Consider the following 25,007-nt stretch of genomic DNA (forward strand, 5'->3'; position numbering starts at 1 on the left):
ACATGGTGCAAATATTTTGACAAATTGCTATAAGAAATGCTCCAGTCTCCTGTTCCAAAGAGCTTAAAGATTCCAGTTCTAGTTTGTGCAATAAAAACAGTCCAAAGATTGCAGGATTTGTGAAGGAAAAAAATATAAGGCAGCCCACAAAAATTTATTAGAGCCTGCATTTCCTCTACTTGAGACATAACAAGTGAAGCACTGTCTAAGTGCAAAATACACAAGAGAAATGACTGTGGTGTAAGCTCTCTCTACAAGGGAAATAAATTTAAAATTGCATCTCTCCAGCACTGACGAGGTTAATAAGTCTCCCATTCCAATTAAAAGATCCACAAAATAGCACATTTTCTGCACCTTACTCAGCTGTTCTAAAGTAGTTTTGCAGTTTATCATTGATAAATATCACTGAAAAGGTTATTTCAGTCAAATCCTTTGAACCAGGATTTTCAGTTCTCTTTTCATCTACCTGAAACCTCAAGACCAAAGTGAAGAGGGAAAAAAAAACCCAATCCTAAAACTATACTGAATGGGTTTGCAGGTGTATTTTCCTGGATACTGCTTATTAACAGCATAAAGAAGGTAACAGATGCTGAAAAACCCTACTGTCCTTTTAATAGAAGTTTTACTTAAATCAGTTATTTACTTCAAACACTAAAAGTCTTCTGAGCTAAACAATTACAGTGTAAACTCAGGGTGCTCTGAGCTTTGCTGGATCTGGTCTTTTTGTTTTTTGCTAACTATGTGCAAAGATGACAGGCCAGGGACCATCCCTGCCCAGGGTTTAGTCTCAAGGACTGACCATCATCAGCTCTGCAGAGGAACAAGGGTTTGACAGAGCTCTCTCTTCAGGCAGACAAACAATTTGAATAATAAAAAATACAGATCCAATCATATGGGAACAGCATTATCCTGAGAAGAACCAGCAGCCATACAACCGTGGCAGCTACCGCTGCAGCCTTGGCTCCTGGCAGCCTCAGCGTGGCCTGAAGTAACTGTAAACAGCTCCACCACATTTATTGGCAATTACTGCTGAAGGTCACACATCAGCAGCAGGCCTAAATTCCAGGAAAAAAAAGCTCTTCTTATGTAACTGCCGCTTGAATGTTGGCAGGTGCCCAATGGAGCAGTTCACTGCAATGTAGAGAGGAAAAAAAAAAAAAAAGAAAAGAAAAAAGAAAAAAAGAAAAAGAAGTAGGACATCTCCCAGCCACATTCGGCATCATGTGAATGCCACCTGCAGGTGAAGGCTAACACTTCTCTCCTCCTTACTCACTCCTCCGTAATAGCAGCTCTTTTCTCTGAGACATATACCTCTTAGTGTCTAAAGACTCCTGACACCTATCTGAATCCAAGAGCAGCAGACCGGGAACTTGGCATGAAAGGCTTGGAAGTGGGGGAGTGCTTTGCTACTGGAGTCGTGCTCTTGGACCACAGTGAACCCCAGATTCATACAATCATCTCAACTTGAGTCCTGGAGCCCTGCAAAGCCCTGCACTTGTATGGTGTTCAGACTTCATTGTGGGTTACGGATTAAGTTAAAAGCAAGTCAAGCTGTTGTATCTAACCGTAACAGGGGTTTAATTGTTACTGTACTGCCAAGATTTAAACTTGATAACACTTAAGAAAAATTTAGTTTGGTCCTGAGCCTCCTCTTAGAGAAGCCAGCATTAGTAGCAACTCCATCAGAACAAAAATTACAGGAGTACAAGCCTAGTACACAAAGAGTAGATTAAGAGAGACTTGGCCTAAGAGCTTTTACAGAGAACACATCAGTGTCCTATCTAAGGATTTTATTCTTTGTTACTAGAAACATCTGCAGAGAGCCTATGCTAAGTCGTCCCTATTTGGCTTTTTAATCTCCACAGAGTCAGAGTAACATCAGTTTGATGCTCTGGGAAAGTCTGCAAAGTTGCAACACCAGGAGCTCGTGGTGGAAACAGAAAGACAAGCTCTCAACATACAACTCCCTGAGAGCATGACTTGAATACCCAAAGCAACACTGGGTTTTTGGTTCTCTATTAAGACCAATTATGCTTTTCTTTCATCTTCCAAGACATGTTTTCTGCTCTTTAATATCACTCTTCACAGACCCTATCCCAAAGGTCTGTGCACATTTACAGTTTACAGAAGTCTGAACGTTTTGGAAATACTGAAAAAATAAATTTCATTTTCAGTATATCATGATTTCTGTCCCCAGGAAAAACCTTATATGTGAGGCCTGCCTCAATACTAGAGGCTGCAGAATTTGAAAAACCTCTACGAAAGCATAAAAATTCTATCTCCGTATTTTTGCCAGAAAGGTTCATGGTCCTCAGACTACATTAATAGATGTTAAAAACAAACACCACATCATACCACCTCTCCTAGAGAACAGTAGTTCCTTCCTGCCACTCCTTTCCAACAGTGACACCAAACGCTACCTTTAAGATAAAACCTTCAATAGAAAGTAAATGAACTAGGCCAATGTAAGGCCAACTGGATTAAAACATATTTTACTCCTTCCCTACATTTCCACAACACTACTTCAGCATTGCAAATACTTCAGAAAATCAGATTTGCCAGCCACACTGTTACACAGAGGTCCCGACTGACCCACACAGTTACAGCTGCTCACAATCCTTCCTGTTCTGCAGGGGATTTCCAGGGCACCACGGTGGATTCCAGCAGCATTCACCCGTGAAAAGGGCACTCCCTTTCTGCAATCAGAAAGAGTTTTAAGAGGGACTGTGACTCCAACTTCCTTACTACTACAACATCCGATAATAGAGGTATGTACCTGCTGTCATTTTTATTATTAGCGCTCATTCCATAAGGGCAAGCATTTGGACCCCCTCACTGAAATTACTTTGCAGTAGTAACTCTAAGATACGTAGCTCTATCTACGTATGCAATCTTACATAGATACTGTGAAATTATCACAAAGCTATGCCATAGGACAGTTACTCTAATACGGTTTTATCCTCGGGGAATGAGGAACATTTCAGTGATCAGAAAAATTACACTGCCCAGAGTTTGACAGACAAGGAAGTTAATAATGGAGTTTATTAGTAATGGAGTTTTCTGTATTCTTTGCCCTAAATGTTTACAGTTGCCAGAGGGACAAGAAAAAAAGGGAAACATGAGGGTTTCCTTTGAGAATTCTCAGTGATTTGAGCCACGATCTGAATCCCTTCCTATAAACAGATGATGCTCATTTCCGAGAGTTAAACACACCTGCTCCATCCAGGGCACCGTTCCACCAAGGAGCAGGAACATTCCTCCTTCGCAGCCTCCAGACCAAACTCTGAATTGCTCTGCACACTCTGTCTGATTTATTACAGGCAAAGACAGCATGCTGCAGCCAGAAACTGAAGGGGAAGATTTTCATATGATTTAATTTGCAATTAAACAATTCAAACTTCTGTCTGAAGTTTCTCCAAGATGAATTGTAGGCCCTATTCCAGGAAGCTGTAGTACCACCTAATCTAAGGGGTACTTGTTAGCACTTGATAGAAATGTTAATATGCAGCAGATTAACTTTTCAAAAACAGCACATTTCTGGTGAAGTACTCTCAGGTAAGAAGAAGAAACATTTTAGTTTGGTTAAAAAAAATAAGAAAGAGGAAACAAATTACAAAGGTTAGACACCAAAGCACTCCTGTAGCTAAATAGTAAGTGTGGTGCAACACCTGGAGACACACCTGAGCCTTCTCATTCTCATGCAGGTCAGAAGCGATTCCACTGGAATAAGCAGCCTTCCACTACATGAAACAAGTGTCATTCAGAACAAAAGCCAGACTCATATTCTCTGCTCATCAGTTATCTTCTACGCACATTAACGGGAAGTGCACACTAAAAGCAGAAAATTGCTACAAACAACAGATTGAGGGTTCTGAGTAGTTTTAGGTGAGGATTTTCTGATGAAAGAGTTTGTCATTAGAAAATGTAGTTTCTTTGAAACTGAAACTTCCGATGGGAGACTCTTGAGATTTTTCTTAGGAAAGGTATCTCAGATCCAGGATGGAGCTTCTGCTCCAAAGTGGTCAGAATACCTGAAGAGAGGACCCCAGAGCAGTTCAAGATGATGGTACTGACTTGTGACACTGTAAGATGGCAAAGCTGGGGCTTTTGAGTGTCCCAGCCACAGGTTAGGTTAAAAAACAAACAAACAAACAAAAAAACCCAACAACCCCCCCACCAAAACTCCAAAAAAAACCCCAAAAAACCCCCCACCCACACAAACTAACCACCCCCATACCACTCTGATTTGTTTTCATGAGGAAGGAGTTTTCTTTTAAACTCCCTCCTCTAGAAGTCCTTCATCCAAGAACTGGGGGATACGTCTATTGGGGTCTACTTTTGTAGCTAACAGTTAGGATCTCAATCTGTTTCAACAGCCGAGGTCCCCAAATACTATTTGTTTCTCAAAACAAAGTTCACCTAAATAAATTCAGTTGATTAATTTCCAAAATTAAGTTTTATAGAAAATTATTTATAGTGTATTTCATTATCTATTCTACTAAATAAACAAGAGTAACATCTTAAGCATTAAGTGATTGAATTTTGTTCCAAAGAAAAGGTTGGCTTGGGAGAGAACACAGGAAACAAACCACAAACAGGAAAATATTTTTTTCCCCTGGTAGTTCAGTGAAATAACGTGCTAGTCAATCACTTTTGCAGCGTTATACATTTAGCAAAAAATCTCAGATTTAGTGCTCACACTACTTTTTTTTCCTTTTGAGATGCCTGAGGAAGCTGCTGCAACTCAGACAGCTAAACTCAACTCATTCTACCCCCATATAATAGCGTCTGAACAAAACGCACCACTTAAGTTCTTAGAAAGCTTAATTTCAGATAAACTGCAGTTCTCATTCAAATACGGCTTTTCTGCCTTTGAAACAGCCACATATAGCATAAACACAGGCTGGGCTGTTGTACTGCCAACTGAAGCATCGTTTTTCATGATAGGAAGTGTTTCATGCAGAAATAGCCTTAGAAGTTAGTTAGAATTTTCATAGAGTTACACCACACCGCTTTCTCAACACATCGTAACGTTTTACATGGCTTTATATACCAAACCTGACTAAGAAGCAACAGGAAAGACAGCTAGATAATTTCATGAACAGCACGAGAGTCATCTTTTTCTGTAAAGCAGGCATACAGTTTCCACACAAGGGCCCAGCCCTTTTTAGTCTCATGTGCATGAAGTACCTTGGGAAATGAGTAATGATTCTCGCTAGTCAGTAAGTAAAGATAAATCATTTAGGGTCTTCTCCAGCTGGCTTTTGACAATTTTTTCCAAATTATATATGAATGCCATTAAAACTCAGTATTTCGATTTTCAAAGAGCTAAAAGAACCTGTTCGTAGACTACGCAGTAATCACTGTGGGTGCTAAATATTGACATTTTAATGGTGCTTATGGCAGTTAATATTCCTAAGGCATTCAGATCTGATCCTAAACTTTATGAGAACTATTATGGCACCAGATGATTGCAGACTGCCAGAAATTATAACTGCATTTGGACTAATATTCAAAAGAACGACATATGGAATTAGTTATGGTAACTATTCCCAGTGTAGAGACACGGCAGACTAAGAAGTCAACTAATTCACTGACACAATGCATACATATCAGAAAGCTCAGTGCCAAAGAGACAACAGGACAGATCACAGTGCTACTCGTAAAAACAAACACCATAGAAACAACACCGTAGAAAATAAATAAAATTAAAACCTCAGCATTATCCAATTCAATGGTAATCTGCTGGAAAAGAAAGAGGGAGGGAAGAATTGAAAGCAAGCATTAGTAAGAGGAAATTACAAATAAATTTCACGTTAGGATCTTATAAATTATTTAACGCTTTATTGCTGTAGTCTAACATTGTGAATAATTTCCAGTAGGCATTAGCGACGTTTGCAAGTGCCCGGGAGGTTGGCCTATTACAGAGCTGGCACTCCTGGAAGCACTGTACCAAGGCACGCAGGAGACAGGATGCGCAGTGGCTTTGGTGTTATGCCAACCAACAGACCACGTGGGTTGGCCGACCAAGATTCAAGAACTTCACCCCTGGGCATAAGAGTCATCGCTAGCATGAGTTGTAAACAACTTTAGGAGTCTTTGGGTGTTCACAAACAGAAGTTGGAGTTTGATTTTGGGAACAGAAATAGAGTTTTAAAATATAAGAACCGTAGAACTGAACCTAATCTTCCGATAGGCACTCCAAGATTTGTATGAATGACATGTTTCAGTAAAGTAAAAAAAAACTTGGGTCTAGTCTACACAGTTAATGTAGTAAGTTTTCAGCCTATTAAATATACCACAGTATGCTACCCATCACTGCAAGAACTTGAGTGCAAGCCAAGATTAAGAGTCTTCAGCAATATGTAAAATTTCAAGCCTTCCCACAAGCTTCTGTACATCTGTGTTCTCACCACGCTTTTTGCGTGCTACAGAGGAACCCCAGCTGTTTCATGGAGGCCTTCGCTCACAGAATCAGACAATGCGGCACTCTCGTTAAGTCTCCCCATGCAAAAGGGACGAGCACAGGCGCCAAGAGGGTGCAGCATTTTTATTATTTGTGCTGGAAGATCAAGTGCGAGAGTAGGAGTACGGTCTTTTTATAAATCAGATTGTTCCAACGAGTACCATGCTGTATTATAGCAAGTCACACACTTTGCAAAAAACCTTCCTTTGCACTCTTTGGCTGAACACTGCGCAAGCGACGTGCTCTCAGTTCTGTGTCAGCAGTGACCACCAGAGAATTATAGGGATTAGAGATTTACGAACTTGGGACTGAGTTAAAGAGCAACTCAATCCAGGGTAGAATTGAAGCCTCAATAAAAAAAAAAAAAAAAAAAAAATCACAGACACTGTGTAAGCGGGGGAAGAAACATGAAAATCAAGAAAGGGGGAACGACTAGACTTTCCTGATCTGCATAAGAGAAAACTCAAATCCACAGTAAAAATAAAAATGTAGGAAAGAAAGTGCAAAAAAAATAAGACGTGAAAAGGTACATGCATTTAATTCTGCAGGCATGAAATAATAAATTTAGCAGCTGTTTCAAATGAAAAGCTTGCAGAGCTTGCAAGAATTTGCAAGAGTTTAGGAAAAGATATATAAAATACACAAATGCCAAGTCTTTGCTTCCTGAAGGAAAGAAAGCAGAGGAGAAAATGGTCTGAACAGCCTTTCTACTGCTAGGCTTCTTACTGTATGTGGCAATAGCATTAATCCCTATCAAAAAAAAAAAAAAAGCTAGATATTATGACTGCTGTCAACTCTGTGAGAATCTTTATCTGCAGTAACATTGCTTGCATGATTGATATGCTGGTCACAAGAAAGCAAGTTTTGCCACCTTTAAATATGTAAGGACTCCTGTATTTATAATGGAAGCTTTTTTTTTTTCTTTTAAAACTGCAGGCTGATTTTAAAAATAAAGGTATAGCCTTTTAAGTGGTGGTTAAATACAGTTATATGAGTCACAAGGAAGAATAAGTACAATTACAATTCTCACAGCCAGACAGCAGAAGCTATTCTACTACTAGCAGTCTATCTGCTAGCAAACAGTTGCTTTTTCATATTCAGAAGTCCACTGGCAAACACACTCTTGTCTTGCATTATGTAACTGACCTACTGTTTCAGAAATTAATGCATTTTCTGCACACTGAAGATTAGAATTTTGTAGGGTTCTCCATGGTCTTTAATGGTGTAAGTTACATTAATCTTCCAGAAACGTTGCTTGAACCAAGTTTGCCAAAAATTCTAAGGAATTCCTAAAAATGAATGTCCATTTAGAAAAATCTCCAAGTGACATATTGCATTAAAAGAAGGGGGCGGGGGGAAGCTTTCATTTGGGTTGTGTTGCTGTACAAAAGACCAATCACCCTTTACGTTACTTGGGCTGATCTTGACCTGTCTCTCCTAGCTGTTTTTAATGGATGGGAGAACGTACACTGATGAATTTACTAACCAAGCATAAAGCCAAATCTATGTTTTTGCATCATCTTTCACACCTCCAGCTTTGGGCAAAAAAATATCAGCATTCAACACTTGCTAAAAAGGATCATCTAGCCCAACCCCCTTTTGCTAGAGCAGGCTCTGCCTAGTCCCGTTCCAGATGAGACTTGTGCTATGTTACAGGTGTCCCAGGAAAGGGATACACAGGCTGAAGACTTCCAGCTGTAACCGTGGGGCTGGGAGGGGAAGGAGAGCTGCAGCAGGGTTTAGCCAAGAGGACTGCAATTCAGCACAAATTAGGCCACCTTAGCCAAAATGGACGTGTTGAAAAGAAGCTATTTCCATGCAATTCCTGCACTTTAACCATTCCACTGCCCCTCTCATCCTACATCTATATGCTTCTTCCTTGCAGCTGGTTAGGGCATTTCCCCCAAGGTAAATGAGTTTATTCAAAAAACACTGCTACTGCAAGGTGAAAAAACTCCTTAAGTAGTACTGCAGATCTAGAGGAAAGGAAAAGCAGCAGCAACCATGAGATGGGCTGGATTACTGAGAGCCCAGGGTCGTAACAGCACGTGGGAGCAGCGCTCCCTGACAAGGCAGGAGCTCAGGGTGGCAGGGCTATCCCTGCCCTTTGGGCGTTTTCCTAGGTGTCCGCCCTCCCTCCTGCAGGTCTCTGCACTCCAGTGAAACTGGCCAGACCAGGCAGAGGCTGTGTGCAGTACCCATTCAGTCCAGTGACTCTACTGGTTTCCCTGCCCTCCGCAACCTCAGAAGTGCTGAGCCTCCTTTGTGGCTACAAACATAAACAATTACTGTTGTTAAGAAGCTGTCTGATCTCTAAAGTTTTTTGTCACGTTACGCTGTGAATCTAGCACTATCCAACACCTTTAAATCCTACTGCAAGTGAGAAAGTGACAGGAGATGTTATCTGCTCCCCACCAGAGATTCCCAGCTCCAGTGACTGTCCATCCATACAACTGCTTCCATCCTTAATTCTGACTGTTAGTTCTGAATTGCTTGTGAGCAGGGTCATCAGGATGGTATATTGTTCCAGTTCTTTCTTTTGTATGCTTTTGCCACACATATGAAATCTCCAGGCATGTTTGCTGTGGAGCAAGATAGACATTCAAGGCAAAAACCCACTGTTTCCCCTCTAAGAATTCACACTTGCAAATATTTGCTTATTTTCCCTAGTCTAGAATGTGCATCTATTTTTAGTTCACATATGGAAAACACAACGGTTTCTTCCTCTGTAGTTATTCCAAAAGGCAAGGTATGTATTAAACCCCTCTATTAAAATCCACAATCCTGCTCTAATCCTGCTTTCCTATTTTTCCACAATTTTATAATAAAAAAGTACTGTAAACGGCTCTCCAACTATAGTGTACCTCTGTATTCCAACTGTGATGCATGTTAATAATCTAGGTTGCTTAAAAATGAATGAGAGAGATTAGAATTTTGAGATTGAATGTAGGAGTGACTAGGTACAGAAACAACGGCATATACACACTCTACTGATACAGAGAATAGGTCTGTCTGCAGCTACAGAAAAACATTCTTCTCAGCAAGACAGAAGAGTTGTATGCAAGTAAAGAGAAAGAAAAAAACATGGGTGGGTGTACAGACAGTTTCCATCTATAATTCACATGAAGATGATGACTCAGATGCATATAAATTAAAATAAAACCACAAAAAAAACGCTATTGCAAAGTTATGTGACCTGATGAAGAGTCACCTAGACCCAAAAAGCAGATAAAAAGGTTACAACCTTCATAAAAAGGTAATCAAATTAGATATTCTTATAGTGCCAGCAACTGCAGGAATTGGACTTAAGCTTGCAAGTCTAAAGTAAAAAAGCAACAGAAACAAACTTACCTTTCAAATTGTATATGAAGTTATTCTTTGATTAAAAATGTTTTGTGCCTGATCCAATACAGAAATGCTTACATGTACAAAACGCAGCTTAAAAGAGACAGAATTGTATTTTTCTTCACGGAATAACGAAGAGAGCGTTGAACAGAGAACGATGAACTGTAAATTACGTACCTTTTCTCCATAGCCTCTATCTTTGGTCATCATTTCCCTGAGTGTCTGTAATACTTTAATACATAATTTCTCCTCATTCTCCTCTAGCAGCTGTTTAGTATGCTTTATTAACCTGAAAACAACCAAGAGATCATAGTTTTAGTACCAGTATGTCTAAAAACGGGAAAGGAAATATGTGGCTGGCTATCTTACTTGATTGGTTTAAGCTACAATCAACAGTTTAATTAAAACATGCTTTTGTCATATCATTATACAATGATCCTGAGAAATATCGCTGAGAGAATATTAACACGCTACCTTGGACTTCAGTGAAGCTATGAAGGAAACTCCAGTCCTCCTGGCTGGACAACAGTCAGATAAAACCCATCTGACTACAGGGAGACAGGAATCAGAGGAGGGGACAGTGGAATTAAAGATTTGATGGTCCTCCAAAACTAATACTTAGAGTAATAAGAAAAATATTCCACATACTAGTTTGTTAAAAGAAAAAAAAAAAAAACATACTGAGAGTCCTGGGCTGTACAATTAGAAGACCATTCCATGCAGTATTTGTTACCTAACTGGGTCTTCACTCAAGGTAGGTACCTAGTTTCCCTAAACTCTGTCTATAATCTGGAATAGAAAACATGCTCCTCCAGGAGATGATCTGAGAACCCTGAATTCAGCTCTGAATTTCCCCTTAAATGACCCTGCAATCTTGCCTTTTCCTTCCCTCCAAATTTGGGCGTTTGAGTTAGGTGATGCACATGATACCAACTGATTTTGGCATATTACCCCAGTAATAAGTGCTATAAGACAAGTGTTGTGCAAACCTGATTAGGATTGAAGACGAAGATTAAATAACAGGGATCAGCTCAAAAAATTTTGCTTATTTATACTTCCGTTCATTATGTTTATGTGCTGCACAAACGCAGATGTCTTCAAGCATCAGTTGTGAGGGCATATCAGTCAGTCTTCCTCCACCCCCAAGCAAAGGCCTTAATCTTTAAGGACAAATTGCATCTACCATACTATAAAATACCGTGCTTTACATAAAGCTAGGCAAGAAGGCATCATTCCATAGGGCATGGGAAAATTGGAAAAATAAACATACAAAAAACCTTCAGCAAGCTAGACTTCTCAAAACAACTTACTTGCAAATGAAACCTCCGCTCTCACATTTCCTTCTTGCATCTGTATTCTCTGGGAAGAGCAGTTCAGGCCTGTGAAGTACGTCTACCAGTACAGATAACTCTGCTTGGACCAGAGGACGTAAGCGATCCTCTAAGGCTGACACTATGTCCTGGAATATAACCATATCAGTATTTTAAACAAACATTAAATATATATAAATTTATATGCAATTTGTTTTCTTTTAAACAAACTGCAAAAAGAGATAGGATAGTTAAGTCTGTCCTGCTTACACAGACTCACTTTCAGTTTGTTTGTTTGTTTGTTTTTAAATAATTTTCTTTAAGTGGAAGCCTTAATTTTCAGCAGAGCCCTAGATTACTTAATTCCCCTTGCCCTCCCCATCTTCGTAGGTGGTTCTTGTTCATACAGGAGAAAGACAGAAAAATGTAGACTCATAGCTGCATTGAAACTTTGTGATAATGATCAGGATATTTATGCTTACACGAACTGACAAAAAAGCACTACTGGTGAAATTATGCAAAACCAAAATACTTCCCCTTTTCATCAGCATTTTGAAAAGCTGTAGCTACCTTAAAACAAGACCACATTCATCTTAATATACCTAAATAAGCAGAAAATACTGAGATGCATACGAAGCCAGAGAGAAAGTTTAATCAAATTGACATGGACAAATAGACAAGAATGCTTAAAAAGTGAGGAATTATTTCAGTGAGAATGGGCTGGGCAGTGTTTTTACATTACGTAATAAGTTTACGTAAAGTTAGTTAAAGCTGCTTGCCAGAAAAGCTTCTGAACACAGAATGAATCTTCAAAAGCATGAAGGCACAATTCAAGATAATGAATTTTATTTGGTACAAAAGAGACCTTACTGAATCTTCTACAGATCTGAACATAAAATACAGATGTAACACATTATTCTCCATTTCTAACACAAAGCACTACGTTGTTTTGAGCGGAAAGAGTATAAAAATGCACATGCTTTGTTTTGGGAGAATGACTTTGGTTGCAAGGGTCAATTGATTCATTTATTTCAAGCTCTGCTGTGGTTTCCAGGCAGGGTTGTTTTACCTTTCATTATACTAAGAGTTTTGACGTACAACGAGCAAAACACTGGAAAGGTTTGGAAAGCTGCAACAATGGGAGCCCTGTCTTATCAAAGAAGCGTTTTATTTCAAACTAATGGTGGAACGAGTATGTTTTAAGTACTACTAACTTGAAATAGCATCATCTTCTAGGGCCAAACACCTATACTCATTAGCTGTGAATGTTCAATACCTTTCTTGATACAATGGTTTACGTTCGATTTTATGTACGTTATTACATTCAGCATTAGCTAACTCTGTCACCATGCGGCATTCTGACTAGTTATTACTGAAATGTCTTTCTACTTAGTTAATACCTCCTTTCATGCAGACATGCAAGTAACGGTTACCAAAGGAGGAAAGGGTGCTGTGTAGTCACCTGCAGTCTCTCAATGATGTTTCGATAATCCCTGGAGGCAGCAAGCACCGAATCTCTGCGGGCCGCGTTCCTTGCGGTCATACGCCAATTCATTGCAGTCTTCTGTACAATGTTATGAGATTTCAGGAAGAGATTGTTGACCTGACTGTCCAAGTCTACAGGAATTGCAATTGCTCGGCTTTTTGCTGCAATAAGCAAAAGTTGGTAAGAATTGACTCCTTTAGTCCATATATTACAATCAATACAAGAACAAGACAAGCTCTTCTTGCAATTCCTTCCACGGTCTCCTTCACGTGCGCTTTAAACAATGCAACATTCAACCCCTGAGTAACAGGTCAGACCTCTCTGTGGCATTATGTGTAAAGGCTTTCACACCTCGGAGCTGTTTACTACATTCAAAGTGCGTGAGTAGGAATCTGTGCTTACACACATACACACCCAACACTCATGTTAACACACGTGCATCTATCCAATAGTGCTTGGCCTCACATCCAGTATAAATTACTCTTCTCGTAAGTAAAAGTAGCGCAAATTATTGGGAGGAGCAGCACTAAACTATAGAGGGACCTTTCCCTCACAGATCAATGGAACTGCAGAGCTTGAGGTTAAATCAAGAAAGCACTTCAGGTTACAATGACAACACCTATTGCTCAATCATGGTAACAAGCCAACATAATTCTGGCTTTGCACTATCCCTTGGCTCTGAGTTAATTCAAGTAGCACCTGCTAGAAGTAAACTGCACTTTTTGGGGGGAAGGATGACACATAGGCAGCACACAACAGATGAACATGTTTGCAGCAGTGAGATCTGATTCCATTGAGTACGTTTCTTACCTACATCTGAGAGCACCCGAATGCAGCTTTCCACTGATGCCTTTTGGCTTGGCATTAACCAGTTGCAATGGTAAACTCTGAACACGCCTTGTAGCAGTTGCACAAACACAGGTTGGCGGGTCTAGAACACAAGGTTAAAGAAAAAAAGATCTAACTTATCATGTCACACAGAGATGCATTACCATCACCCTAAAGTAACACAGGTTGCCATCTTCGGCCATGATTCTTTGCAGCCCGGTCATTTCTAACCGGTCTGCACCCATTCGTTAGGCAATTTCATGTTGTAGACACTGTATCTACCCCACAATCAGCAACTGAATGGAAAAGGGTGGGAATGAAGGCTGGAAGGAAACATTAAATAAATAGCTTCTAAAGCATAAAGCCTTCGTAATTTAAGTCTGCCTAAGCAAAAGAAATAAGCAGTAATCTTCATCTGTTTAATCAGAGCTATGGGCAAACGTGGCAAACAGATTCTTCTTTTAGCATTGACCAGCAGCTGACTGAGTAGGCAAATGGGACTTTGCTCTTGGCTAAGAGCGCACAACTCTGGAGTTGAAAACTCATCATTTCAAGTATTAGCTGGTATCTAATTTACTGAAGAAACCAGCTGTATGCTTGTTATTCTGAACATAGGTAGTAGTTAGTGGTAAACACTACAGCTGCTATGGATCAGCCAAAATAGAGGTGTGTCTTTTAACCATGTATTTTGCAAGGTGATTTTGCACTATAGATAGATTAGCTCCTCAACACACACACACACACGCACATGAGCTCTGTTCTTTCATCTTTGCAAAATCCAAACATTATTGATCAAATCCCTGTTCAGTTCTGCACAGCAGTTATTAAAACAATTAACTTATTATTTTACCTGTAGAGGACAGATTCTTAAATATTTTAAGTGGACCTATAGTGAGAGGGAATACCCATGTCTCCGTGCCTATTAGATAAGTCATGTTTCTATCTGCTAAGTGAACTACACCACAGTGCAAAGCCCGCAAGACTTAGGAACCAGTGAAAAAAATACCTCTTTTATTCTGGTCAAGATTGATGTCTGTTTGTAAGAAAGAAGTAGAGTTAGAGGAAAGAAAAACAGAAGTCCTTAACTCCATTAAATCAGCTCATTAAATAACGCCATTATGAAATATCCTAGAGGATAATCACAATTGAAGAACCAAAAATTACTAAGACAGCAAGTACTCGTCGTTCCCTCTAGAAATAAGCCAAACATCAAAAATATGGCAGATACTAGTATTTGCCAAGGGCGCCAAAAATACTTGCGCTTTTGGATTTAAGTCACCCACATATTTCTTTCAGTTCGTGTTTTAAAGACTTAGTCTAAAAAGCTTCAGAAGATGTTGCTTTCGCTTAAACTAGACCAATAAATCAAATAAGAAATTCACTCCATGTCCCATATGCCTCCAGCTAAACTTGTGGAGGAAAACCTTGGGCAGTAGCACACTTAGGAGGCAAGCAAGCTAATGAGGACTTGATAAGAGGAAAAATTTTGGACAGCTGTTCTTTGAAAGGACATATTTATGTTCTTCTAGTTTGATATTGTTTGCACTGTGTGATGGATGCACAAGGTGTTCCTTGAACAAGCAAGGCTGGTCCTGACTCAAGGGAGGCACAATTTAAGTCAAACAAGCCATAACATGAAATAGCATGAGACAAGAAGAGGCTTGCACGGGAAGATGACAAGGCATAGCAGAAGGAACGGAGAGCAGCTGAATCCAAATGCAACACAAAAGAGAGCAGCAAAGGTCATTCACCTATCCAAACAGTGGCGAGAGAAAAGTGGTAAAAGTGATCAGGTAAAAGCAGCTGCAGATAGCCTTGCAAAATCTGAGGGGAGGGCAAAATCTGATTCAGAGGAGCGACCTACACCAACCAGCTAGTCCAAGAGGCTGTAGTCCTGAGGCGGGAGAATCTCCAGGTACAGACAAGAGTTTGACAGGCAGAAAAAGGTAGAGAAACAGGGACTGTAACTTAAACCAAGATGTAGAGGACAGACAAATCTAGGACAAGATAAAACAAAAGAGCTATCAACCAAGATAGCAGAGAGGTAAAATAAGCTACTTTGTCCTGCTAGACAGAGGGATAGTTTGAGAAAAATCACTGACATTAAAATTAACAGATAGCTAGAATCTCATGGTAAGGAGGTCTACTTGAAGGTTGTTAGCTCAGAGATGGCAATTAAAGGTATGACAGCCAAGGAAGTCTTAGGCATATGAAGTACAGAGGGAAAAGAGAAGGCCAAGGGCACAGCCCTGGGGGACAAGGCTAACTATTCATCTGAACTTCCCTTTTTTTTTTTTTTGGATAAAGCTTTGACAAATTAGCATCAAAGCTCATAGCACAGTGGCTGACAAGTCACATGAGCAGCAAGTTAACTGTTGGACTCCTCAGACTTTTGTGAGTTAAGACACAGCCCTAATAAAGCTGTTCGGCCCAAACAGTTGCTGCAGCTATCTGCGCTCTCACAAGCGACACACAGAGTTTGGCAACTTAAGAGCACACGAGCCCAACACAACTGTTGCTTTCAGTGCGACTATCCTCTTGTCTGAATAAGGCTCGCTGTCTAAGCGCTATGAGCGCCAAGCCTTCGTTTAATGTACAACAGTCAGCTGGATCAAGCTGGCAACTGGTCATCCAGACACGGGCTGAGTACACATCCTGACTCAAGGAGGGGAGACTGTTAACAAAACAGATATCGGTAGTCAGTCACAGGGAAGTAGGAACATTTCTGCTAACACCAAGCAGAAAGGACCCGTAAGCCTTTACCTGACGCAAAGCCACGCAGTAGAGTTTTATGCACGTTTCCCTGGAGCACAGGACACTGCAGTCACCTAGTCCGTGCACCATGATCCAAAGGGTTAATGTCAATTCCTTGAGCAGGGACTGACGAGGCAAATTGCCAGATACCCTCTATGGCCACATTTGGAAGCCAGATGCTTCCTAACTTGCTGCCATTTGCACCCAGTTACAAACCTGGGGTTTGCACTCTGAGCAACTGCCTTTTGTGCAAAGAAGTTGCACCAAGTTTTGACAATAACCATACCCAGACTTCTGACAGACACTCGGGCACCTGACTGCTCCACCCACGCTTCTCCCAAGGAGGTATTTATAAATAATGTTATCAAGATGCTGCAATACAAATACTAGGGTTATAGCCTGACACTGCTGTACGATGCTCCTGGCCTCATTTCCTCTAAGAGGCAAGTGAGAGGAACTGGAAAGAAGAAATCTCTATCTTCTGTCACTTCATGAACCTTCCAAGCGTCTCCTCCACATTTCCCCAACTTCTGCACAAGATGAGAAATTAGTGGAATGAAAAATACTAGAACTTTCGGAAAATTTGTTTTTAAAGGAAATAAGAATCTTCCTATAAAAGCATGTTCTCTTTAAATAATCACCTTTGTACCATCTGTAATGCAACACCCTCTCCTCTAGCATGCAAGGCTTGCCAAGTTGTTTATCATCCTTCTTCAAGTCACTCTTAAGAACTCTGCTGCAATGCTACTGCTTTACTGCAGCTAGACAGTTGGCATGCTCAAACTATCAGCTAAGCAAAACTGCTTCTCTTTGCTCCCCTACACCTGCCTCCATCATCTTATTCTTCAGCTGTACCCTGCTCTTGTGGCAGCAAAGAGGTCATGGATCAGGAGCAGAGCACTTAGATGCAACTGCAGTAAGAAAGAGGGACAAATCCTTCGCTTGTCTACTTGCTGTGCGATTTTCTCAACCGAAACCATAACAATGACATGTAGACTCTCCCTCCACAAAGGCTAATGTGGTCTCTATGGTATATAAAGAATTGAATCTAGTGTGATCTAACAGTTCAGCTTCTGTTGAAAATGCTTGTACTCTCGTCTACAAATTTTTCTACTTCTACAGCCAAAGAAACACCCTGGTCAGAAAGAATAAATATCTGCTCCCTCCATTGCAAACATGCATTCTTCTTTTTAACTCAGAAACGGAACCAAAGTGGAATCAGCATAATTGCACTGGTAGCATATTTGCACTCTTCCATCTCTTCAATTTCCTACCTGCAAAGTAGTGCTCTGATCAGAGAACGGGGAACTGAAGAAAGTGGTGACTATACTCATCACTATTTCTGTAACGTACTTCTCCAATATGGAGTCAGCATGCTTTCTGTCACTCGTGTTGTTGCAAGCCTGCAAGACAATTCATTCCGAGATCAAAAGCAGCTTGACCAAGATAGATTGATAAGTATTATGGATGGGAACTTGTTTTGCATTGTTCTAGTCAGCGCAACTCCCTGTCACAATGATATTTATGAAACTGGGATCACAACAAAAGCAGAAGCCCAACACTGTTGGTGTTTCAGTGCGTTGGCATACAGCATGCTTAGGAGGGAGGGGGGAAAAAAAAAAAAAACAGAATGCCTTAGAGGAAAGAAAGTAGTAGGGTAGGGAGGACTGAAGCGTAATGCTTTCGTATGGGGAAATACTTGGAATCCCAGGCAAAAAGCCATATGGCCATGCAAACGCCAAGCCTGGAAAAAATTTGTCCCGACCTGCCAAAAACCGTTGACTATCGCTCGGGAAGGAGCTAAACATCCTGGCCAGAATAACCAAGCCAGGTGGCAGAGCAGTAAAAGGCATCAGACAAAGGAATAGGGTGTGGAGCTTTTGAGTGGTTTTTTTTTGTTTAAAAGGAAAATATTAATGCGTTCCACGGAATATGACTAATGAAATCCACAGGCACGAGGAAAAGAAGGCAAATATAAACGTGAAACAGCACTGTGTTAAGGGCATTTACTGCTTTAACTCACTGTTACGACTTACTCTTACTGCTACGTACTAAACAGGTTCATTTATACTTTTTGATTTCAGCTCCTAGACACAGAAATTATTACCCGACAGATGTCAACCAGGAAGTTCTCAAACAGCTTCCACATATGATTACTGGTGTAAATCTCTTTCATTTCTACTTCTGTGTCCACATAGCAATGATTCAAGAAGTTGATGTATGCAATTTTAACCTAAAAGTAGAGGGGGAAAAAAGTCATTAAAAAATAAAGGCCTGAAACGGTATTGCAAATAAACGTACCGCCACACTGAAACTGCCCTATAAATCATTTGTAGCTCAACTTCTTCCTTTTATTTAAGCACCGGTGAAATTTAATGCCATTAATAGCAAGACATCACCCAATAAAAAAAATGCCAGGATTATTGCAGACAAAACGTCAGCATAATAATCATTTCTAGTTCTGCAAAACCATCTGTTCAAGGCTGGCAGCAAACTCCATAAACCCCCCTGCCTCAAGAACCCTATAAAACAAGTAAAGCATCACATCCCTACTTTAAAGGCAAGCAAACAAATACAAAAGGATTTAGTTAGCTATCCAGATTCGCTTAGGTTGCCTATAGCAGAACCAGGAAAGCAATCCAGTTTCCCAGCTCACAGTTCACCTGCACCACCACCTTTCCCAGGCCAGACTCGGTAGTACTGAATCCTTCTCAAGCGCTGCCAGTACGCTTCAAATAGGTAAGTGCCACCAAACAGCCCTCACCTCAGGTATGCAATCCTCATGGGTTACTACCCTAACAATGTCATCCAAAGGGAGAAGGGAGTTGCATTTTATTTCTGTGTAGACATTTTTGCCTTCTGTGCACACAGCAAGCAGTTCTACTAAATGGATATGGTACATCAACGGGCTGTTTTCGTCCATCCGATCTCTCTCTGATCTCATCATTTGCACCAAAGTCTGGAAGGAGGCTCTGTCATTGTAAAAAACCAGGACATCTTCTCCTGCATTCACCAGCTACCAAGAAAGAAAAATATTCCATCAGTAGATCAAAACTTGTGCCTTTCCCCACGCATCTTCTCCTAATCTGTGGGCTGACCGTTATAGTGCAAATCCTGATTAGCTATTCTTTAGAAACTTAAAAGTGCTACCCGCCAAGTCAGCTGGACATTCTTCTTCATGGGATAGATGGCTCAAACATGACATTTTCTCTTAAAGAACCTACCCCTTCTAAACTGCCGAAGAACTTCAAAGTCAGTTCAACTGACTGCTTAGACAGAAGTTGTGCCAAGAAGCTTGTGACTTCCATTGTGCTTTCTAATTTCACATGCGTTGCCTCAGCTGACTTTTTAGTGCAGTTAGCTGCAGACACACAGTTTTGTTCAGAGAAACGCCCCAGGGGCGCACCGGATGGGAAGACTGCAGGGCCCAATAATTCCACCCTTCTGAACAAACATCAATTTTCCAAGACTGCCTAGCGACATGTTAAGTCACACAATGAAGATTTCTGTCAACTTCACGTTTTAGACCTGGATATCCAGATTTTCAGAGTAGTTCACACCTCCCATAACTCCATCAAGGAAATGATAAAGAGCTCAGGCTGAGCACGTAGGCTCAGAGATCTGAGACAGTCCTCCGTGTAGAGTCTGTGGCACATGGCTAACTAAAGCATATAAGATAATCCTCCTTCTCAGCAGATGCTGACCTCCATGTAAGATGCTCAGCAATCAGCTTCCAAACTTGACTCTGTGTAGGTAAGCTCATAAAGCCATTTTAAAACTGAACCACAACATGTGAAAGACCTTTGATCAGTGTAGTAAGATTGATATGCAAAGGCCAGAACTTGACAAATCTGATCCTTGGGCTCCCCCTGCTGAGGAGGCCAATTAACATGTCATCCTCAGACAGGCAATACACTGTCAGACCGATCACCTCTGAAGGGGATTAAAGGGACTTATTTACCCTTTTCTCACCTCTCCCTCCTATCCTGATATATCTATTTCCCCAGTAACCTACACACCCAGACTTCTGAAGACACTCAATCTTTTCCTCCTTCAGCACTTATCAAGACTCATATATCCAACTGTTGAGGATGAGAAGAAATTCCCATCAAGATACTCTGCTATCATGGTAAAATTTTCCCTCTGCGTCAGTGCTCTTGGAATTAAACTGTTTCTCATCTAGCCAATTTTGCTAGAGAAAGGCACCCTTCCTTCACCTTAAGCCCACCATAACTCTGCTCTGTGGAAGTCTGGAAAATAACTTGCAAGTATCATTAATAACCAATCCTTCTGTATACCTATAGGCGATGAGCACAGAGAGCTTTCGGTCACAGAAAAGCCTGTACTTTCTGGTAGCTATATGCTCTTTTTGCATTGTAAAAGCTAACTGTCAGTTTCTTGGCACTCCCAGAAGTGAGAGGATCAATTTGTCACTTTTACCAAATGGTATGTGAAAAGTTCTGTTCAGACCTTGCAAATCTGTGCAGCTCTCACCTCAGCCATTACCATATCTTGGCATTTCTTAATGAATTTTCCTTCTGCCTTGACAATTGTCTGCAGGAACTTTATGTACTGAACATTTCTGCCATGTGTTTCTATACAGTGGACAAAGTGTTGAACAACTCGTTCATTAATCTCACTGCAAAGCTGGAAGTTGTTCATGAAAATGTGTTGCATTGTTACTGCTTCCAGGATCTAATGAAGGGGATAAAGAAAGAAAGAAAAATTAAAAACCAAACAAATCACCAAACCCAGAGGTCAGGATAAAGGCCACACTCCTGTAAGGTACATGATTGAAAGGAACATTTCCAAGGATTTAATATTTTAGCACAAGAACTTGTACTTGAGGCCATTTTTCAGTTCAGCCTCTTGAACTTTTCACAGTGAAACAGTCCTAAACACATCTTGCCAACTTTCTAGGCTTTAGAATGAAAACAAGACATGAACCCTTCAGCCAGTCTGGTATCAGAAGAGGCCCAGAGGCAATCACCAAGGACAAGCCATTCTCTTTTCTTGGGGGGGGGGGAAGGGGGGAGGGAGAGGAACCTATGGGTATGAAGTTATTCTTACCCCTGGGTTAAGAAACAGGTTTATGTGCTTGTGTAGCAATGCCTGGTTCTGTTGGTTCCCAGCACAGAAGTTCTGTAAAAACTCGTGTGCAAGCTTCATTATCTCCTGCATCCTTGTGTCTTCAGCCTGTGATTGCATGACAAAAGACAGGGTTAAAAAGAATCTAAAGGTTCACTTTCAGGTGAGTACACTGCATGAGCCTCAGTTCCAGCGCTGCAAGAGAACTGTCACGTCTCGCTCACACTCCAAAGAAAAACAAGCCTCCACCCAGTTCACAGACATGAGGGATGAATTTGGCCTGCTTCACAGTTTTAAAGACCATCAAAAATAAAGACCATAATAGAAATTACAGTAGTTTGTTCTCTAGAAATGCATAGTCCAGGACCAAGTTTGCCAGCAACGTGCTCTAGTCGCTTTTAAGCTTCTGAACATACCAGTACGAGGGCCAAGCCACGCATCACCACCTTGGGGCTACATAGGAAAATTGCCACGTTCCACTGAAATGCATTTTAGCAGCAACAAATAGGTAGTTTATGGCAAAGAGGAGACGGAAAATTATTATTGCAACAGTTAAGCTCAGTTTATATTTACTGGAATCTGCACGCTATTTGAGTGCTTCCAAGTACGGTTCAGGAATCAGTGCCTTTCCTCTGACATCAGTGTAGATTACCAACCACTAATGGTATAAAATGCAGTTTGGAAAAAGTCAATGTCTGCTTTTATTTTTAAGGAAATACATATATTAGCAAGGGTACAGCACCTTCCACACTGCCTGTCCAATAGCGTACTTATATGTATGGGACAGAAGGGTGACAAGAGGTGGTGGAGGAGCTGTTTTTGCCGATGATTTTTCTTGGCAAAATATGAACCAGGACAGGCCGAGACTTAGCTATTAACGTTATTCAAAGCTACTGTCTGGAATTACTGGTTCTCAGAAATCTGCGGAGTTTGGAACAGATGACAGCAGAGTAGTTGGGAAAATGTGAAGAGCTCCCTCACCTATGCAACGATAAATACCTGTCATCAGTGACTAATGGGGAGCCAAGGCAATCCACTCAGGGTGTGTTTACCAGCTCGGTGCAGCGCTGTGCAGAGATCCGGGCAAGCTCAGGCAAAATGAGCAGCCCAGCAAAGTGGGGTTCAACCTGTACAGCTGACATAACAGCGCACTCTGATAAGGCTGATTATGAACGGAAGACTTCTCCTAGGTAGCCAATTGATATTTATTCCTCTCCAAGGGGGAGTTTGGGATCCCACAACTGGGAAGCAGGGATGAGGGAAGTTGCCTCTGTGTTTGCTCTCTAACTACCGGACAGATCACAGGTGTCTGCAGGTATGCTGCCAAGAATCCCCATCAGTGACAAGGTACCCTGGTTTCCCATGAGACTTCCTAAGGTAGCTGTGTGAGAGCCATCCCACAGCAGTAACTTGTGCCTTGCTTCCACGAACACCACTTAACCTGAAGGCAGCACATACGTCCCATGAAGACCTGAAAGTTAAGCCTCGGTCTTATTCCAAGCCACAACGGACAAAACACCTGTTCAGGAATTAGTGCAGAACACTGTATATTCAAAGAATCCAAACAAACAAAAGCCTACCTAAGCTCACAATTATTTCTGAAGTATAGATATTTAAAATATGTTCCTTGAATCTCACATAAAGGTAGAAGGTTCAGGAAGATTCAGATGAAGTATTAAAAGCTAGTTAACACATTAGGAAGGAAGGCAATAGCTGTACAGAAACCTAACCTTTTCGTAAGGGATCTGCAACAACTCCAGCACAACCGTGTGAGCTCCCATGTTCCTCAGAAGCCGCTGCTGCTGTTTCCGGCTTTTTCGGACTGAAGCACTTTCTTGAACGCAGAGCTTGCTAAGCCGCAGCAAAATCTGCGGAAGAGACAAGCTTTAAAACTGAAACTCTGCATTTTATTGTAAAACGTACTAGGTGGCTCCCAGAGTGATAACGGCAGAAAACAAATCTGAACAGACCAGAGGAGCTCTAGGTCAACGATCTGTCAGCAAAAGTGAAGTTGTGGTCTCAAAACGAGTAGCTAAGGCCAGACCAAGGCCTGGTTGCTCCTGCAATAACAACAGCAGCAATACGAAAGGACAGAGGGGGAGTTAAGCACTGCAAGGCAACGTGGCGCACCAGGGCCGGGGAGGCGCAGGGCACCCGCTGCTCCCCGGGGCCGACTGCCGCTCCGCTCGCCACCACGCTCCCGTGAGACTGGAGCCCGCACGATCTGTCATCGTTGCGGCATATAAGCAGCAAGCAGCGTGGCAACAGCTATTTTATCACATCTGGCAGTTTACTGACTGCGACACTATTTGTTTCTCTATAACTAGCTTTGGCCCTGCAGAATTCAGCCCTGTGAAGTTAACACAACATCTGGCTCAACAGCACGGTGCCACAGAAAGCCCATTGTCTCATAACACACAAGTGGCAACACATGCTTTGCCCGGTACTTTTGAATCTAAATTTCACAGCAGCGTGGTGTTTCTGAGCGCAAGCTACTCAGGACAGGGCAATTTAAACAGCTTCTTGACTTGCTTACTTCCTTTATAGTCTTTAACAATAAAAATATTGTGTTACCATTGAAACAGCAACATAATGTTACGTTTCTCACTAAACCATTCTTAAGGAAAGCGTACACATGTCACACTTCTTATACTCTTGGCTTCTCATTCAAGTTGGGCTATGTTATTACTCAGCAAATAGTTTCCACAATGGAAGAGTGACTCAGATTTTCCGGGGTGTTTCCCTCTGACTGCAGCTCTCCAGAGCTGCACTACTCGTTCACACTTCCATTTAACTCTAAAGCTGCAAAGTCTTACCTCTTTTACTACACGGTAGTTGTAGCTGCTAGTACTTTCAGGTTTTTGTGACTTGCTGTGACCTTCCTGTGGATAAAATCAGACAATTTATTAGTAGCTCACAGCATTTTCTTCACAAAGCCTAAAATTACTGTTCTATGGTAGTGATGGCTCTCTTCCTGGAAAGGAGTGTCATCCTTCAATTTGCTAACAGTCTCAGGAAAACACATAATTATCCCGTCAAGTCACATTGACCTTTAAAGCAAAAAACAAGGCAAGGGTAGAATGATTTTAGTCATTAGCCTCCTGCCCTTTCGTCCAGCTGTAACAACTGTCTGTAATCAAGCCCCTCCCCAAACTTCTTACTTTCTCTTCCTACATTACAAACTGTATTTACATTCATAACAAAAAATGCTTCACAGTACTACGCACACAGAGAACAGTGAGTAAATTACTCTTATTTACTTCCAACAATAAACACTCATATCTAGGGATGATTTCTTGCATTCCCTCCCCTAGTCTTTTTTATTTGATTGCAATTACACTGAGACAAAAGACGTTTAATTAGTTCTATGCCAGATGTGCATGCCAATAAAGTCCAGAGATGCCAGCTACAGATAAAGCATCAACATATACCCCGTTTCTTAATGCTAAGTTCTCTTGTCATTTTACAATAGCGAATTCTCAAAACTGCAGGGAAAGACTGAAAAATATTTGAGGATTTTTCAAGTCTTCTCTTCATTGTACTGTGTATTGCATTCATACAGCCCTTTAGCATACTGTGCTTAATTTAGCATTCAACCATTAGCTTCACATGAACCCCACATACTATTAATACATACACTATGTTAATAGCTATAGCTAAAAAAATGTACAACCACCCTATGCTGTATATGCAAATAACTTAGCCAGAGATTGTCACACAAACAATTGTG

At 41.0% G+C, this 25,007-nt stretch overlaps 1 protein-coding gene across 13 annotated transcripts in view; it reads right to left on the reverse strand.

The window, feature by feature from the left end:
• Positions 1–25,007, reverse strand: part of ITPR1 (inositol 1,4,5-trisphosphate receptor type 1) — a 188,162-nt gene that overhangs the window by 75,372 nt on the left and 87,783 nt on the right. For 6 of the 13 annotated variants that reach the window (XM_068907210.1, XM_068907212.1, XM_068907209.1 and 3 more), the window contains 12 exons: positions 24,094–24,159; positions 23,008–23,145; positions 21,260–21,385; positions 20,684–20,884; positions 18,954–19,205; positions 18,297–18,422; positions 17,464–17,592; positions 13,418–13,538; positions 12,584–12,768; positions 11,122–11,270; positions 9,989–10,100; positions 5,716–5,745 (listed from right to left, as the gene is read on the reverse strand). In XM_068907210.1, the coding sequence (XP_068763311.1) occupies positions 5,716–5,745; positions 9,989–10,100; positions 11,122–11,270; positions 12,584–12,768; positions 13,418–13,538; positions 17,464–17,592; positions 18,297–18,422; positions 18,954–19,205; positions 20,684–20,884; positions 21,260–21,385; positions 23,008–23,145; positions 24,094–24,159 (1,635 nt within the window). The remainder of the gene's footprint in view (positions 1–5,715; positions 5,746–9,988; positions 10,101–11,121; positions 11,271–12,583; positions 12,769–13,417; positions 13,539–17,463; positions 17,593–18,296; positions 18,423–18,953; positions 19,206–20,683; positions 20,885–21,259; positions 21,386–23,007; positions 23,146–24,093; positions 24,160–25,007) is intronic. The other 7 variants (XM_068907214.1, XM_068907213.1, XM_068907208.1 and 4 more) reach the window with 2 other exon arrangements.

The sequence above is a fragment of the Struthio camelus genome, chromosome 14 (assembly GCF_040807025.1).
Source record: "Struthio camelus isolate bStrCam1 chromosome 14, bStrCam1.hap1, whole genome shotgun sequence".
In the NCBI taxonomy this organism is placed as follows: domain Eukaryota; kingdom Metazoa; phylum Chordata; class Aves; order Struthioniformes; family Struthionidae; genus Struthio; species Struthio camelus.